Below are 17,006 nucleotides of genomic sequence, written 5' to 3'. Positions count from 1 at the left end.
ATTCTTTTACCTGATTTTCCCTTTAAAAAATGTGGTATTTTGAGGTTTTGGTGATTTTAAATCAATATGTATTCAACCAGGAATTCATCTCCCCCAAAGTTAATTTGTTAAATAAAAGAAGTAGTAAAGTAGAAGAAAATAAGCACTTTAAGTGAGGCCCTGCTGAGCTACATGGAAATGCAATCCCAGGCCTCTTGCGGGCGCGCTGGCAGGAGACCACGGCTCCCGTCTCGCTTTATCCCACAGCCGTCCAGCAGAGGGCGCCTGGTTCTCAACACCCAGAGCTGTACGTTCCCCTGCGCCTCAAGGACCATATCCCTATTTGCCCCAAGGTCAAAGCTCCTAACCTAGCCAGCCCCAGGCCCGGGAGAGCTGAGAGTGAACCTTCGGTTTGAAACCCCGCGCGAGTCGGGCCGATGGGGCGGGACCGCAAGTCTCCAACGCCTGGGATACGCTCATAATGGGGACAGAAGATGAAGGGCACCCGGGGCCCGGGTCCCCAGCTGTCAGCGCCTCTGCCAGACTCGGTGCTCCGGAGGGGGATGGGGTGCGCATAGACGATCCGCAGCCCCGGTTGGACGGAGGAACCGGGAGCCGCCGCCACCACCACCGCCACCGCACACCGAGAGCTCGGAGGCTCTCCCAGGAACCCGGGGCCCGGGCCGCTGGCCGAGGGGAGCCGGGTGGTGAGACAGAAGCTCCCCAGCCCGGCCGGACGCCCGCCGCGAGGGCGTTTTCCCCGCCCCCGGCGCCTCGCCCGCCCAGCCCGCCCCGAGCACTGGGAGATCACCTCCGCCCGTCACCTCCTCCCCTGTCGCTCAGGTCCATCCAGGGTCCCCTCCCCTGGGCCGCCCCCGAGCACGAAGTTGGCGGGAGCCTATAAAAGCCGGTGGCAGTGCGACCCGCGGACACGCACCGTGCAGGCGCCCGAACAGCCACCGCTAGACAGGCGCCAACTCCTGCCTTGCCCCGACCGCCGGCGCGACCATGTCCCATCACTGGGGATACGGCAAGCACAACGGTGAGTGCGGGCGACTAGCGGCGCCGGGGCCCGATCCTGGATGCCTGCCCAGGCCCCGCAGCGCCCGCACCTGCTGTTTACCGCGGCCGCGGGGAGCGCGGGAGGCTCCGGAGAGCGGGAGGCTCAGGTGCGCCCCGGGCGCCAGCCTCTCCCGCGGCTCCCCTGCGCCCAGGATGCCCCCATCGCCCCAACTCCTTCGCACTGTCGAGGAATCCCGGCGTCCGCCGGCAGCGCGCAGGGCCCGGGAGAGGCAGGCGCCCGGGGCCCCTGTCCGTAGGACCCGAGGACAGTCGTTCCTGGGTCCTGAGCTGGGACCCTTTAACCTGATCTAGGAGGCTGCGGGGAAGGGTAGTAACGGAAAATTTTAGTTGATCACAGAGAAATTGAGCCCCTCTTCCATCCTGTCTGCTTCAGCACCACCTGTGGCTAAGATTCCCCGCACCAACTGTCCCGGGGCATTTTCTGGAGTTGCTTTAAATACATAGTTCTGATTCCCGAGTTTCCCCTTCATTTCTCGACTTCCAATGCTAGGGGTTCAGTAACCAAGATCCGGGCTTTATCATGGCCATAGATCTGGGTTTCCTGAGCAAGCGGAGGGAAGACAATGATGGTCTGGTGCGTCTTAGGCGAGCGGGGGGCGGGGGGGCTCCCCTTGTGGGGCTCTTGACTATTAAAGAAGGGGTGCCTGTGCATGAGCAGTGGCTCTGACCTTTCAACCAGTGCGAGGACACGAGGGAGGAACCAGGCGCTGTGTGGATACTTCGAGTGAGCTGGCATATCCCAAATCCCAGCCACAAGCTGATCTCAGTTGCTGAGAAGTAAAATGACTATGAAAATCGCTAATATTTATATGATGCTCTTTTCTCTAAAAGATTTATGTGTATTGACTCTAATTCTCACAACATCTATAAGATAAACTTATAATATTATTATCACATTCTGCAAATGAGGAAACTGAGGCATAGGTTGTTTTCTCAAAGGTTTTTCTAATATTAAGTGGTACCACCAAAATGGGAACTGAACAGATTGATTTTGGAACCCTTGCCTCTTTCTTGGGGGGGGGGGGTCTGGGTATATATCCATCCAAACATTTGGGGTATTCACATGTGTCTCCTCACCTTTCAGGACCAGAACATTGGCATAAGGACTTCCCCATTGCCAAGGGAGAGCGTCAGTCCCCTGTTAACATTGACACCAAAACAGCCAAGCATGACCCTTCTCTGAAACCTCTGTGCCTTTGCTATGAGCAACCGACTTCTCGGAGGATCCTCAACAATGGTCATTCTTTCAACGTGGAGTTTGATGACTCTCAGGACACTGCAGGTTAGTGTTTAAAGTGTGCCCTTTAGCTAGTAGCTGTATTCCCACCTTAGTGGAAGAAGTCCAGCAGAGATAGGAAGCATCTTTAATACTACAGTTTGTCTTAGTCCCTAAGATGCCACTCTAATAGGCTTCATTAGGTCCCAGACTCAAAGAAGTAGGCTAATTAATTTGAAGTTTCCTGAGACGGTGTCTCCTTTCTAAAATTCTTGGCTTCTGTGTAGGGCATAGAGTAACTGTGATCTGCCTGTGATAAGTCACAAAAGGGAAGCTCCCCACCCCATCAGATCAGTAATAATGAAATTTGCAAAAATATAACTTCTTAAGTTTAATTCTAAAATGTTTTTAGAACATTTGTCTTTGGAATTGATGCCTTTCCCTTAAAAAATATATGTTCATGTGCATTATTTTCAAAGTAGCAATAAGAAAAGTGATGAAAACTAGACAATTTAAAATACTGAAATTCTTGGAGAGCATTGTATTTATGAATATTTCTCACTTTGGGCTAGTGTGATAAAGGGGGCAGTTTATCTTGGTCTATATCTAGAAGTTCACTCCACAAAGATGTTTTGTTAGAGTTAGTGAACATACCTGACCCATTACCCATAAATCCAATTACCATAGGTTATTTGTAATACAGCTATTTACAGGATACCACTGAATGCTTCTTGTATTTTATTTAGAAAAAGGAGAACAATCCCATTTAGTCATAGTAACTGCTTTTCTTGCTCACTGGTTGATTTAATTGCCAGTGCCCTATTTTCCTGAGTGTTTTCCTCTGAAGGTCATTGAATGAAATGGTCTTGCAAACACGTGTTTGGTGGTGACATGGGAGTGGGGTGGGTGAGTTTTGGAGTAATGGTCTATAATACTAATGTATTATATAGTATATAATTAAAACCAAATAAGTCAAGTTGACTATTCTTTTCCAGGAGCTGTACAGTATATTCAGTTCAGTTTTGAAAAACAACATTTATCCTCCCCTCTTTTAAAAAGCTTTGGACACTTGGCTTTCTAAAACAGTAATTCTGGAAGACAATTTAATGAGATATATAATGTGGAGATCATTTGAGAAATGTTTTCAACCTACCTGTTCCCTATGTACTTCTGCTTAGTATACACAGACACAGTTAGACAGACAAACAGACAAACATACACACACTCTCTCTCACGCACACACTTTCTAGCATTATGATTAAAATCAAGTCGAGGCTATACATTGATGATGCGTCTCCAGTAATTCTTGCTTTTCCCAAGAATTTCTCCCATTCCAAAGAAACACTGCTCAACTGATTAATCATAAAACAATTTCTTTTTTCATGTAAAGACTACCATATATTTATAGTATGGTCAATGGTCTCAAGATTTCTATTACATACATAAAGGATGCTATAAAGTTTCACGTTTAGTCATATAAAAACCAAAAAAAGATGAGCTACTTTAGTCCATAGCTGACAACTATTTTTTTAAGGCCACAATTATTGGCAACAGATACAATGTCAAACCAACTATTTACCTTATTGCATGCTACATAGAAATTGCATAGTCAATTTTTTTGAACAATGAAGAAACAAATGGAACCAGATGAAGTAGCTCTTTATATATTCCTTATAAAGGAGACTGTGAAAATAAATTATTCTGGTAGTGTGCCTTACTGGAAAATGGATTTTAGCCTATGGTAGGATGGCTGTGAGGGCCAATTGGGATCAAACAGACCTGGATTCGAATTCTAGCTCTGCCACTAACTATCTCAGTGATTTGGGGAAGGATAATACCTTCCCTAAGTTTTAAGGTTTTTAAATTAAAAGTGGAATAACAGTAGTATCTGCCACAGAGGAAAGATTAAATAGGAAAGTTTGTTATAAAGCGCCTAGCCCAGTGCCTGGCACATAGCAGTTCCTCAGCAAACAATTATTAGGCAATTGCTGTAGCTGTTGCACTTGTGATAAAATTCTGAAGAAACCTTAATTTAATACCATTTAGGGTTACTTCCTACACTTGATAGTTTAAAATTTTATTTTTATATATTCCCAAACATCTGACTTATTATTTTAAATATGCATTGATTCTATTTATGAAGTTATATAGTTGTGAATTTTACCATGTATATATTAACCTTTGAAGGATTTCTACATAAGCAGTAACTGATTAGACCTAATCACATGTTTTTCAACTATTTCTTCTAGGGAATAATGGCCATGTTTAGATAATGAAACATAATGCAAACTAGTGGATTAGGTAGGGGTTTTAACACATGTTTTTAGAGACACATGTATTATCCAGCCAGTTCTTGTACAAAAAAAAAATTGATTAATAACAGATTGAACACTTGATAAACTAAGTGTCATGAAGGCAGGATGGGTACTTGGGTCCTCTCCTCATCCCCAGAGCTCAGTGTGGGCTGAGACTGCCTAAAATAGAAGGACCCAGAAACAACAGACACTGAAAATTACTTTGATAAATACAAAAAGACAGTATTTCAAGGAACTGTGGAAACATGAGGTAGGCTTAGGAGTCTGAGTAGACAGGAATTTTTGGAATAAATAGTCTTAGGTAGAGACTTGAAGGATTTTGATGTCTTGGGAGAGATTCCAGGCAAAGGAAACTAGGAAACACCAGGGGACCTAAGAAGAGTACACAGTATGTACTTTAGAAAGGCAAGAAAGTATACAAAAACAAGAGTCAGCAATGAGTATTAGAAAGACTTAGTTGAGAGTGGTGGCATGTGCCTGTAATCCTGTAACTTAGGAGGCAGAGGCAGGAGGATGCAAGTTCAAAGTCAGCCTGAGCAACTTAGGGAGACCCTGTCTCAAAATAAAATAAAACAGACTGGGGAGGCAGCTCAGGGATAGAGCACCCCTGGGGTCCATCCCCAGTAACCCCCCCTCCAACACACAAAGACTTGTTCTCTCTTGCCATGAAAGACTTCTTTGTAATTTTGCCCACGTCTCTTTCAGTCATTTTGGTTAAACAAGTATGCAGAATATACTAAAATTTGATATAAATGGAAAATCCATCTACAGGGTTGATTAAAAAATAACAATACCATGAAGAAAAATAGCCTTTATACTTTATTTATTTCTTAAAGAATTCTAGACTCAAAGCTGGAACAAATGGTAGAGATCCTGTAGTCAACCCACTTAAAATAAACATGAAGAAACAGAAAGCTTGAGTTTAAATAACTTGCTAAGTCTTCTCCTGCCTAGTTTACTGGAGAGACTAAATGGCAATCTCTTAAAAATAGAATTTGAATGATAATCATAGTTAACATTTAGTTTGAACATACCAGGTTTTGGAAAGCTAATGTACTTTTCTTACACTTACCTTTAAAAATTATTCATTCATTTTGGTCACTTAATTGTTTTAAAAATTAACCATTTAACAGCCCTTTAGTTAGGAGTGATCTTTATGGGGTTAATATTTTTAGACATTCTTTACCTCTTATTTTCTGCATTTAAATGCTTCAGTTCATTTACATTTCTCCTCCCTTGATAAGATTTCAGCCTTCTAGAACTTCCCATAAATTTAGGTTTTCTAATATGTCCTAATGTAACAATATAACACCTTAACTTAAGTCCTTGGGTGTCAGGAACTGAGCTGGTTGAGTTTATTCTTATGTTTACATTGGAGATAATTCTTTTTAACAAAAAATAGGATGGAAATAAGGGTGGAATTATAGGCTTTAACTGGAAGCTTAGGCTAAAGTTCTCATCAGTTTTCTAAACCCCTTTAAATAAACCACCTTGAATTAATGAAAAATTGCTAATCCTGTTAGGTAATTTTTAAGTTATTAAAAAATAACTCTCCCAGCTTGAGATGTTTTATTGCCAGATTTTTTTTTTTTTCTGGTGGAAAAGAATACTAGTCAAATTATTTACTCCTGCTAACTTATTAACTTATATTAATGAGTTTTGAACTGTCCTGCTTTTTTGCAAAGTTATGGCAAAAATTGAAAGCCAATGCCAGAATTATTGGGCCAGCTTATTTTTAACTCCCACCTGATTTCTGTTTTATGTATTTATTTTTGAAATTGGAATTTTTAAATTTGTTTATTTCAAGAAAAAAGAAGGAAGGAAGCTCACCTTTACTCTTTTCAAGCAGAACATTGTCTGTATGACATAATGGGTCTTTGTACATGGATCCTGCTTGATTTTCAGGGACTAGCTTTTGAAGTTGTAAAATTTTCCTTCCACAAGCAAGCATAAATTAAAGGGAACCTTAACAACCAGAAATGAAATGAAAGGGCTTTTCATGTGCTCAATTAATGGGATCAGAACCCTAAATAGCTGGAAAACTGACCAAAGCCTTTTAACTGTGCTAGTTAATTATGTTATCAGTATCAGTTTTACTCCTATGCAGTTGCTGTATGATTTAAATTAAACTTCCATTTTCTTGAATTTTGACTGCTTAATGTAGTTGAAAGTGACAGCTAAATATCTCATTGAAAAGAATTGAAATATGGGCATTTTTCTGCTAGATTTGTCTGCCCTGACATGGAGCCCTAGGATCATTGGCTACTGTCAACAAGCTAAGCATGCATGATTTAATCAGTAGTACATATAGTAATGCATGATTTTAAAATGTTAGGATATTTGCAGAGATTATTCAGCTCCTAGAAATACTATGTTTTCTGTGGAATTATTGATTTGCTTTATTAATAAAAAATTACATATATTTTAGTTTTTAAACTAAGGATAATTGGGAGTAGTTTACCTAGCTCTTGGATTTAAGAGAGATTATTGACATACACTAAAGGTCTTTAGTTTGCTATTTGAAGATGTCTTTAGAAGTAATAGTGATTAGGATGAAAAATATCCCAAAATGCTAAATTTTAAGTTTATATTTTTGTGGGAAGTCTGATTTATTTCAGTATTACTGAATCTCCTATTTTTAACAAAAACAAATAGTTTAACAATTTTTCAAGTAATAAATATAGATCAGTCTATAATGCCATACTTAGTGCTTATATTGTATTATACATACATATATAATATTTAACTGATGGCTGATCATGAAAATTAAAATTGGAGTCCTTGATGTTGTTATTTGAATTTAAATTAAATTTTTGGAGTTTGAAAGAAAATAGAGTAGAAAGTCTCACTATATTTCTCTATCCCTCATGGAACATGTTTCTGTGATATAGCAAATCATACACTCTGTAGAGTTCCAAAAATGTTCACTCGGTAAATTCTGCCTTTTCTTTTCTTTCTTTTTTTTGTACCAGGGCTTGAACCCAGGGATGCTTAACCATTGAACCACATCCCCAGCCCTTTTTAATATTTTTTTATTTTGAGACAGGATCTTGATAAGTTGCTGGGGCTGGTCTTAGACTTGCAATCCTCCTGCCTCAGCTTCCCGAGCCACTGGGATTACAGATTTGCGGCACCATGCCTAGCAATTTTCACCATTTAAAAAAATATATATTTTTGCATTAGAAAGAGGTATTTTTTAAAAGCTAGGACAGTTTAGAAAATATCATATAGCAATTTAATAAATAAATAAATAGGCCTGGATTGTAGTATAATCTCCTATATTTAACCAAAATGCTGTCATTCTGTTTCTCAAAAAGATATATGCTACCTTTATCAGAGTCTATGGTGATTTTTATTATAACAGTGTTTTTCGGTTATATAATTGATTAACCTCATTGCTCAGAATTTGCTGAGAAATAACCAGGTAAAGAAGATCAAACCCACTGCTTTTTGTAGTAATTAAATTTTAATGATTTAGTAACCCTTCCTAATTACAGTGGGCTTCTAAATGCATAATAAATTTTCTTTTAACAGGGACTAACCCAGGTATCTGGTGCAAACCGATAAGCACTGAATGTATTTAATCATTGAACACAGAGCACTTTTTTTTTGCTTGTTTTTCTGGTGTTCACAAAGCCTTTTTTAAGTAAAAGCTTATATCTAGCTCTTGCCTAATTCTAAATGTTCTATGAAACAAGTAAATTAGGTCACAATTTTAGGGCCTACAAGAAAGAGAATAACAGTCAGTTTTATTCTCTTTAAAATTTAAGATCCTGGTATGATTCTCTACAGGAGGAAAGGAAATACATTCAGAAAGATCAGTTATCTCAGATGCTTTAATATAGTTTTATTTAATTTGTTTTGTCACTTGGTAGCACTAATGGTATTACAAATGGCATCTGATTTTTACAATCAGCCAATTTGTTCCTTAAAGAGTTATTATAAAAGAATTTTCAGTATAGACATTTTATAAACATGTATTTCATTTTTAAGGATATGTTATTTACAAAGAAAAGGGATTCTTCTGTTTCAGAGAAACCTTGGTATTGGGGCTAAGGCTATTCGTTCCATATGGAATTATCAGACAAATATAAACTTTTATAATAAGTTGCTTTTGTGTTTCAAGGGATGTGATTTTATCAGAATACATTCAAATTTGTGTTTCTTAATAGATCTGTAACATAACATCATTTATTATTCATTCTTTCTGTTTTCATTCTTCTTATTTTTTCTAACCTATTATAAAGCAAAGCTGGCAACCTGAATATATCAAAAGCCATAGAAAAGCCATGGTGCCTAAATAACTTCCATCCAGTTTCATCTTTTACTTTGAATAGATGAATGGATGTTGCTACCATCTAAGCATATTTAAGTGAAATGAAGTGAACAAACTTTATTGTACAGACTGGGTCCCTTTGTCTTGAAAATCCAAAGTAAATTTGAGTTCACTATTTTATGAAATTAAAAGTGAAGGCTAATAAAAAACTTTTAAAGCAACAGTATTTTAATTTGAGTACTAGGTAAATAAATTGTAGAACTAAGTTATATATATATATATATATATATATATATATATATATATATATAATCCCACTAATACATATAAAATAAGCAAAGAATTTTTTATAGCAATTTCCCACTATTATAATCTTCTCTCAAGACACAACTTGTTAATTATCTACAGATATATACAATCTAAAAATGTGGTTTCTGGTACTGATTTTACTGAATAAAGTTAAATTAATACCAGGAATGGTATAATCTGGGTATAGTTATTATAGACTTTTAAGTTCTTGGAGATAACAAAGCATATAACACTGAACGTAAAAGTTGATGTGTACATTATTAGTGAAGAACTAAATGAATATTTCCATTTTATAGGTGAGGAAATAAAGTCAAAGAGGTTCATTAAAATTTTAAGGGGACAAAACAGGTTAGCAGGAGTGTAAGGAGAATTAGATTTTATAAAGTTAAGATTGATAGAATGTGTATTAATAAATTTTTTTTGGTCTTAACTGGGGTCAGAGGTCTGTGAAATACGTCCTAGGGCAGCCATTGGGTAGTGTCAGAAGCAAGGTCCCCTGTTTGCATGTGTGTGCAGCAGACCAATCCGTTGGCAAGTAGCTGCCTGGGCTCTTCATCCTAAGTGATGCACAGAGGAATTATTAGTTACACTTAAAATTTCCTCTCTGGACCTGAACCTGTGATTTCAAATCAACCCACAGGAAGAGGTACCACTGTGCCCAGCAAGCAAAGATTATGAAGAGCTTCTATACTTTACCCAACACACATGAAGTAATATTAGCAATGTGTGTTTCATGTGTGGATGTACGAGTATGCATGTATGTGTGTATGCATGTGTCCATGTGTGTATGTATGTGTGCACAGATATATTTTACACATACATTTTAATTTCAGCGCTGAAAGGGGGACCCCTCGATGGCACCTACAGATTGATTCAGTTTCACTTTCACTGGGGCTCATCTGATGGACAAGGTTCTGAACACACTGTGGATAAAACAACGTATGCTGCAGAGGTAAGATATGGCAACAACAAAGGTTGTAAATGGCTAGTTAGCATTAATTTTGAAAGCTCAGTTTTGTAAATTCAACTCACACTAAGTGAACCACTTCTTTTGCAAAGGCCATTCATGTTTGCTTCTTATAACCTTTAATTGTAACATTACAATCAAGGCTAAAAAGCTTTCTCTAGTGTCCCCAAGGACAACATTTACAAAAAAATAAATAAATTCAAATGGGAGGAATTTGTTTTAGCATAAATCTAGAAAAAAAATTTGTGCCTTCTCTCAAAACATGTCTTCATCTTAGAGCTGTTGATAAAATCACTTGCTATTCTACCAAGTAGCAGATGATTTGATTGAAAAATGAAGGAAAAGCTTTTATTTAAAATTATCCACCATTTTCCTTTAGTAACTATTAGTTAAGGAGAAATGATCACTGGATTAAAGTCTGCTGGCTTTTATCATGTTAATCATTCACTATGATTTTTTGTCTTCTCTGGCTTTAGCTTCACTTGGTTCACTGGAACACCAAATATAAGGATTTTGGAAAAGCCGTGGAACAACCTGATGGGCTGGCTGTGTTGGGCATTTTTCTGAAGGTTAGTTGGTGGTCCAGTTCTTTTTCCTGTTTTCAAGAAAGATTGACCAGACAGAACATTTCCAACAGGTGTTTTACAAAAGAGCTGAGCAAATGCCTTTCTTTGGCCCTGAAGTGTTTTCAGGCTTACTTCTCCCTCCATCTCTCCATCTTTTCTTTCTGGAGGGGCAGAAAGACAAAAGTGGGAGGTTTTGTTTAGATAGTATTTACCTGGAAATTAGAAGAACAGAAAGAAGTCAACTATAGAGGACTAGTAGGTATGTGTTTTGTTTTAATTTAACCTTAGACTAAAGTATTGTTTGATGATAGACAACACTCAAGTAAGACTGAGTTCTGGAGGGCTCAAAGACAGAGAGACTCTGTATTGGAGAATCTCAGGCAACAGTGGGACCTCACAGGTTGAGCTGCCCTCTGGCCAGTTGTAAAGAGGAGAGTCAAACTGTCTGGACTGGCGATTCCCCAGCTCTGACATCATATTGAGGGTGGGGGGCGCGCTGCAGGTATTTTGAAGTCATCCCAGGACAACATAAAGAAGCAGGAGCTGATGAATCTGCTGGGACACAACCCTGAGAAACTATAAAATGTATGGCCTTGAAGGCAGTGGCAAGGGGTGGATTCAGTGACTACCGAGGAGTCAGAGACTCAAAGCTAGGGCTTGGGGGAAGCTGAAGGACAAGAGACTGTTTATAAAGAAGGAAAGGTGGAGTTGTAAAAGCCTGCAAGGAGGCGAGGGAAGGAAAGCGCTTGAGGGCAGGCTTTGCTGTAGCAATTGAATGTCACTGGGGACACCTGAAAAGATTGTTTCAGAGTTAACTATAGGGCAGAAGCAGAGGCAGGTTGGGAAGTGGCAGTAGGGAAGTCCAGGGTGTCAGTGCCTTCTAGCTAAGACACTGACAGATCACTGTGGCATGTATAAAGTGGTAGATTTTGCTTCACTTCTTAGAGAACGTTTATGATAGTGCTGCCCAAGTTAAAAATGCTAGAGCGTCAAATTGGTTATATTATCTTCCTCCTTGTGTTTTTCTATAGATTGGCAGTGCTAACCCAGGCCTTCAGAAAGTCCTCGATATGCTGGATTCCATTAAAACAAAGGTAAAGTTTAATTTTCTGCTGCTTTGGGGGGTGTCCTTTTTTTCAATACTTTATTGGTTTTAGAAATTTCCTTTGATCAAGTTTTATTGACATGTGGTAGTTGAGTGAACAGTTAATGAAGGTAAAATATTGCTTACATATTTTCTTTCTGCAAAAAGTTAGCCCTAATTCTACTAGAGTTCTAAGACTTGCCTTTATTGAATCTTTCTTCCGATCATTTGAATATCCTGAATGAAAGAATTGGAGAATCTCATGATTGCAAGGAGGCTGAAAGATCATCTGGTCAAATTGTCCACTAATTCATACAGCAAATATTTGTTGAGTACTTCCTATTGCCAGTCCACTTTGCTAATCCAGGAGATACAATGATGAACAAGACGAACAAAGTCATGCTTGTTGGAGATTTATGTTCTGTGACTTCTTTGAATTCATCCGTCCTGTGTTTAAATCATCTCTATAACAGAGCTGTGTTTGAGGTCAGTGAGAATCTGCTTAAACACTAAAGTCACTCCCAGTGATGGGAAGCCCATCACCAGGGGCAGCCCCAGCTGTATAAAGCTTATCCTCAAGTTGCAACAGCATCTATCTTCTGAAATGTGCAACCTCCACTCCTGGCCTGATCCCCTGATCTCATATCTTATGGACCCAACTCCTCTTCCACATGACCCTAGGGTTTCTCTCATGGCTTTTCACCTACCCTAGGATAATTATCTCTAGTTCCCTTTAGTTATTCTCATAGGAGATAGTTTTATCTCTTTAAACAACCTTGTCACTCTTCCAGGAAAGCTTTCTTGCTTTCATCTATTGATATTCAGCCCAGAGCCAAACACAGTTTTTTAGTTCTGATCTAGCTGTCAAATAGCGTGGCGAGACAAGGGCCTCCTCTTCAAGGATAATATATTTCTGTTACTGAAACCTAAAATTAAAAAAAAAAAATTATTTTAGTGGTACCAGTCACATTTAAAATACCAGATGTGATCAGCTAATGACTTAATGGAAAACATAAATGATTATGTTAGAGGACAAAATGAAAAATGGACGTGTGAATATAATCAGTTCTTGCTCACACCTGCCTAATCAATATGTCCAAGTCAAATGCTTTCTATTCATTTCTTTTCACTTTGTTTGCCAGCATATCTGGAAATAGTGTATTAAAAAAAAAAAAAAAAAGGTTTCTTGCTGTTCCAGAGGAGTAGATTTACTTATCTTTTGCAGTCTCCTTTCGCCCTCCTGCTCTGATCACATGACAAAATTAACCTGTGGGTTTGCCTGGCAGGGTAAGAGCTCTGACTTCACTGGCTTTGATCCTCGTGGCCTCCTTCCTAAAAATCTGGACTACTGGACCTACCCTGGCTCACTGACCACCCCTCCTCTTCTGGAATGTGTGACCTGGATTGTGCTCAAGGAACCCATTAGTGTCAGCAGTGAGCAGGTCAGTTTTCTACAGAAAGGTCTGCTTGGAGACACTGAGTGTTTAGTGGAGGTGAAAGAGTTTGGCCTTTGGAATCAATCCTCAGATTTGATCCTCCTGCTGCTTCTAGCCATGCAACTAGTATCTGCAGCAGTGCTTAGCAAGTAATCAGCATTCAGCAAATATTTGTTGTTATTAGCCATGGCCCCAGGCACAGTTTGTTTAGTTTGTAAAATTGGAGGTTCATTGTGAGGATTAAATGAGAAAAGTATCTTTCACTATTGCATTTGGTTTTTTTTTTTTTTTGATCAGCTACGAGGAAATAATGACTCAAACAAAAAAATGAGATTCAAGGTTACACAGATAGCAGTGAAAATTCCCAACCCACTGCTCACTCAAGTAGAAGCTTATGCAGTTTCATTTATATAAGAATGGATTTCTGAATCCCAAGGAAGGTGAAAGTCATGCTTTGGAGAAAAAGTATCTATCAAAACTCAGGGGGCTTGTTGCAGAGACTCAGAACAGACACTCTTACATTACCTGTACAGTGTAGATGGTCATGTTCAAGAACTAATGCAGCTTCTCAGGGATGAGAATCCACAGAAGTGGACACAAAAGGATTTTTCCTGGGCTGTCACATAGCACATAGATAAAATGTGGAAAATGGACATTTCTTAGGATTCACAAGAGGTTGCATCATGAATAATTTAAGGAGAGAGTCAGCAATGAGCAGCTTTGCAAATGACAAGTGTTTGAATAGTTGTATGATTTAAGCCTACAAAATTTTGGAATCGTAGAAATTTAGATATGCAGTGTGCAAGAGAGGTTGTGTTGTCCGACTTTCTCATTTTGCTGTCTAGAATGTGTTGAAAAACAGAGGTTCAGGAAAATTGAAGTGCTTTCCACCCATCTAGCTTGTGGTTAAATCAGGTCTGGGAGCAAGGACTCTCTATTCTTGTGTTCTCCTTTAGAATATTAACTATGAATACTAAAGATATTTTTTAGCTTTCTTGCTATATCTAACTGGAAACTTACTTTGTAGTATATCAAAATGGGCCAAAAAAATAATATGCTTGACTTGAAAATTGGCCTTGTTGTCATACATTTGAGCAACCCTACTGAAGTAGTAGCAAAAGCAAAGATTATAATGCCACATCTTATTTGAAGATGTAGTGCTTGGGTTATGGTTTATTATTATTATTTATTATTATTATTATTATTATTTTGGTACTGGAAATTGAACCCAGGGGCATTAAACTTCACTGAGTACATCCCCAGCCCTTTTTTATGTTTTTATTTGGAGACGGGTCTCACTACGTTACTTAGAGCCTTGTTAAATTGCCGAGGCTGGCTTTGAACTTGTGATCCTCCTGCCTCAGCCTCCCAAGAAGCTGCTGAGATTACAGGCGTGTACCACCGCGCCTAGCCTGGGTTATGATTTAAAAACATGAAAATTCTTTTTTTTTTCCTTCACTGAGAACAATTAAGCTTAAGATCCAAAGTCTGCTATTGATAGCTATTATGACAAATGGATTTATTATGTACACACACACCCATACACAAAAGTACCCAGAGAGATAAAAGCTATTGAACTGGCTCCATTAGTTCTTGTGCTCTGAATTGCCTTTTAAGGTAGAAAGTAATATTAAACTAGAAATATTGCATGTATTAGCACAATAACAATAGTAGGGATATTCTTCATATCATATAACACAGAAGGATCATGTTCAGATTAAGTAAGCCAGAACTCTGGTTCTTTCTTTTTGTGATTCTTTTTACTTACCTTGACCATTAATAACTTGGTGGATGCCAAAGCACTTTGAACATCATATCCAGGTACAGTCACCTCAAGGAGGAAAGAAACAACTCTTCTGTTCGTTCCCTAGGAACAGAGAAGCCTTTCTTCAAAAGCCTTCACAGCCTAACAAAACTTTCACATCCCACTTCTAACCCAGTCCTCAGGAAGGGAATATGATTGCCATGGTCAGTTCAGTGGCTTAAAAAGGGATCTGACAGATATCTATCAATGGTCAAGTGTGGGGGGAATGGATGTTAGGTATGGAATATAAAAGGGTCTGCTACATTCTGCTGCCTTGATTGGCTTTACTCAGGCTTTGTCTCTCTGCTGCTAAAATGATGAGTCAAATTGATCAATGTGAGAATATACTTTAAGTGGGAGAAAGGAAGTATTCATCACTTACACTGGATTGATAAAAAAATTTGACTTAATTGTACTTTATAAGCAGACTCTAACTCTTTATTTATTGATTGATTGGTATTTGGGATTGAACCCAGGGATGCTTAACCACAGAGCCATATCCCAGTCCTTTTTATACTGTATTTAGAAACAGGGTTTCACTGAATGGCTTAAGGCCTCCTTAAATGGCTGAGGCTGGCTTTGAACTCATGATCCTCTTAGCCTCCTGGGCCACTGGATTACAGGAGTGTGCTCCCACACCTGGTGACTAACTCTTTCATATTGCTAAAATTCTGTTGTGGTCAAACAACCCTATATGCCCTTTGAGAGTTCCCTTTGCATTGCAGTACCTGTAAGGTAGTCAGATACCTTATAGGTAATGTCCTATATCAGTGTTGACTTCATGGGGATTATTGGAGATATATTACTTTACAGAGATCAAGTTAAAGTCTACTGGTTCATGTATTTCTGCATTGCCCAAACCATCTTTCTTCATTTAGGGGAAGGGGGGACTCTACTTTTCAAACAACCTCAAAGAAGGTGGGCTATTGTCTGACTGTTGCCTGTGTCACAGCACTGAACCAGGAAATTGAAACAGGTGTAAAAGGGAATAAAAATCAACCATGACAAGGGCTTGAAAACCCAGCATGGGAAAATGCATTTTTGTGTTTCTATATATTTAAGCAGAATGCCAGCTTATCTGTCACTCAGCCCATAGAGTTTTCAGATCCTGGGCCTTTTATCTAATTGTACAGATGTTGTACTTATTTTCCCTGGGGCAAAAAGCAAAATTTTAATTTGGTTCGAGAACTGGTATTTTGTACATAATAAAGGCACGGATTTATAGACTTTGCTGTTTGATTTAAAATGAGAATAAGAAAGCAAGGTCAGATTCTGGGTGTTTTTATGAATGGATTTGTTACTGAAAGCATACATGCATAGTCCACGTGTGATTATGTACCTATTGAGTTTTGGCCATTGATAGAAGGTACTTGAAATGTTGGGGAATGTATTTCAACATTTAACACAAGCATATACGTAAATAATATTGTGAAACTTAAAAAATGTTTTGCTATGTCTTTTAGATGTCAAAATTCCGTCAACTTAACTTCAACTTCGAGGGTGAACCTGAAGAGCTGATGGTGGACAACTGGCGACCAGCTCAGCCACTAAAGAACAGACAAATCAAAGCTTCCTTTAAATAAGATGGTCCCAGAGCTGGTACACAAACAGTCAATCTTCAGATGTTTCCCTTTAGCTAAGCACAAATCTACCTTCGTGATATGGACCCTGGCTGCTTTGTGTCTGGTTTTCTGGACCCTTCACCTCTCACTTGACATGCTTACTGAATAAATGTGAAGAGTTAGACCAAGTGTCAGCCTTGGCAGAAGTGTTGTGGTGGGGTGCTTCTCTGCTTAAGGTATCATCTTTCTATGACAGGAATTTAATATAAGGGATAGGAGTGAATGAAACACCTTGACTTTGTTCACAGCACAGAGGGTGATGAGTACTCAACTCATAACTGTTTGTTGAAATGCTATTTTTAAAACATAGGAAAGTGGGATGATTGAGTGCAAAGCCATACAGAGACCA

At 38.9% G+C, this 17,006-nt stretch overlaps 1 protein-coding gene across 1 annotated transcript; it reads left to right on the top strand.

The window, feature by feature from the left end:
* Nucleotides 1-790: 790 nt before the first annotated feature.
* Nucleotides 791-16,786, top strand: Ca2 (carbonic anhydrase 2). The gene is made up of 7 exons (XM_027947960.2): nucleotides 791-1,021; nucleotides 2,147-2,344; nucleotides 10,012-10,130; nucleotides 10,622-10,714; nucleotides 11,743-11,805; nucleotides 13,082-13,237; nucleotides 16,499-16,786. The coding sequence occupies exons 1-7, from the start codon at nucleotides 988-990 to the stop codon at nucleotides 16,616-16,618; spliced, it is 783 nt and encodes a 260-aa protein (XP_027803761.1). The 5' UTR covers nucleotides 791-987; the 3' UTR covers nucleotides 16,619-16,786.
* Nucleotides 16,787-17,006: the final 220 nt, after the last annotated feature.

This window comes from Marmota flaviventris, chromosome 15, assembly GCF_047511675.1.
Source record: "Marmota flaviventris isolate mMarFla1 chromosome 15, mMarFla1.hap1, whole genome shotgun sequence".
Taxonomy (NCBI): domain Eukaryota; kingdom Metazoa; phylum Chordata; class Mammalia; order Rodentia; family Sciuridae; genus Marmota; species Marmota flaviventris.
The sequence above is the reverse complement of the archived record's forward strand: the minus strand, read 5'-3'. Positions and strand labels throughout refer to the sequence as shown.

Bases quoted from the DNA above. Each gene is read 5' to 3' on its own strand.
- Ca2 (XM_027947960.2), top strand. From the start codon at position 988: ATGTCCCATCACTGGGGATACGGCAAGCACAACG. The intron at 11,806-13,081 runs GTAAAGTTTAAT...TTTGCCTGGCAG, and splicing joins TGGATTCCATTAAAACAAAG to GGTAAGAGCTCTGACTTCAC. The intron at 13,238-16,498 runs GTCAGTTTTCTA...TATGTCTTTTAG, and splicing joins TTAGTGTCAGCAGTGAGCAG to ATGTCAAAATTCCGTCAACT.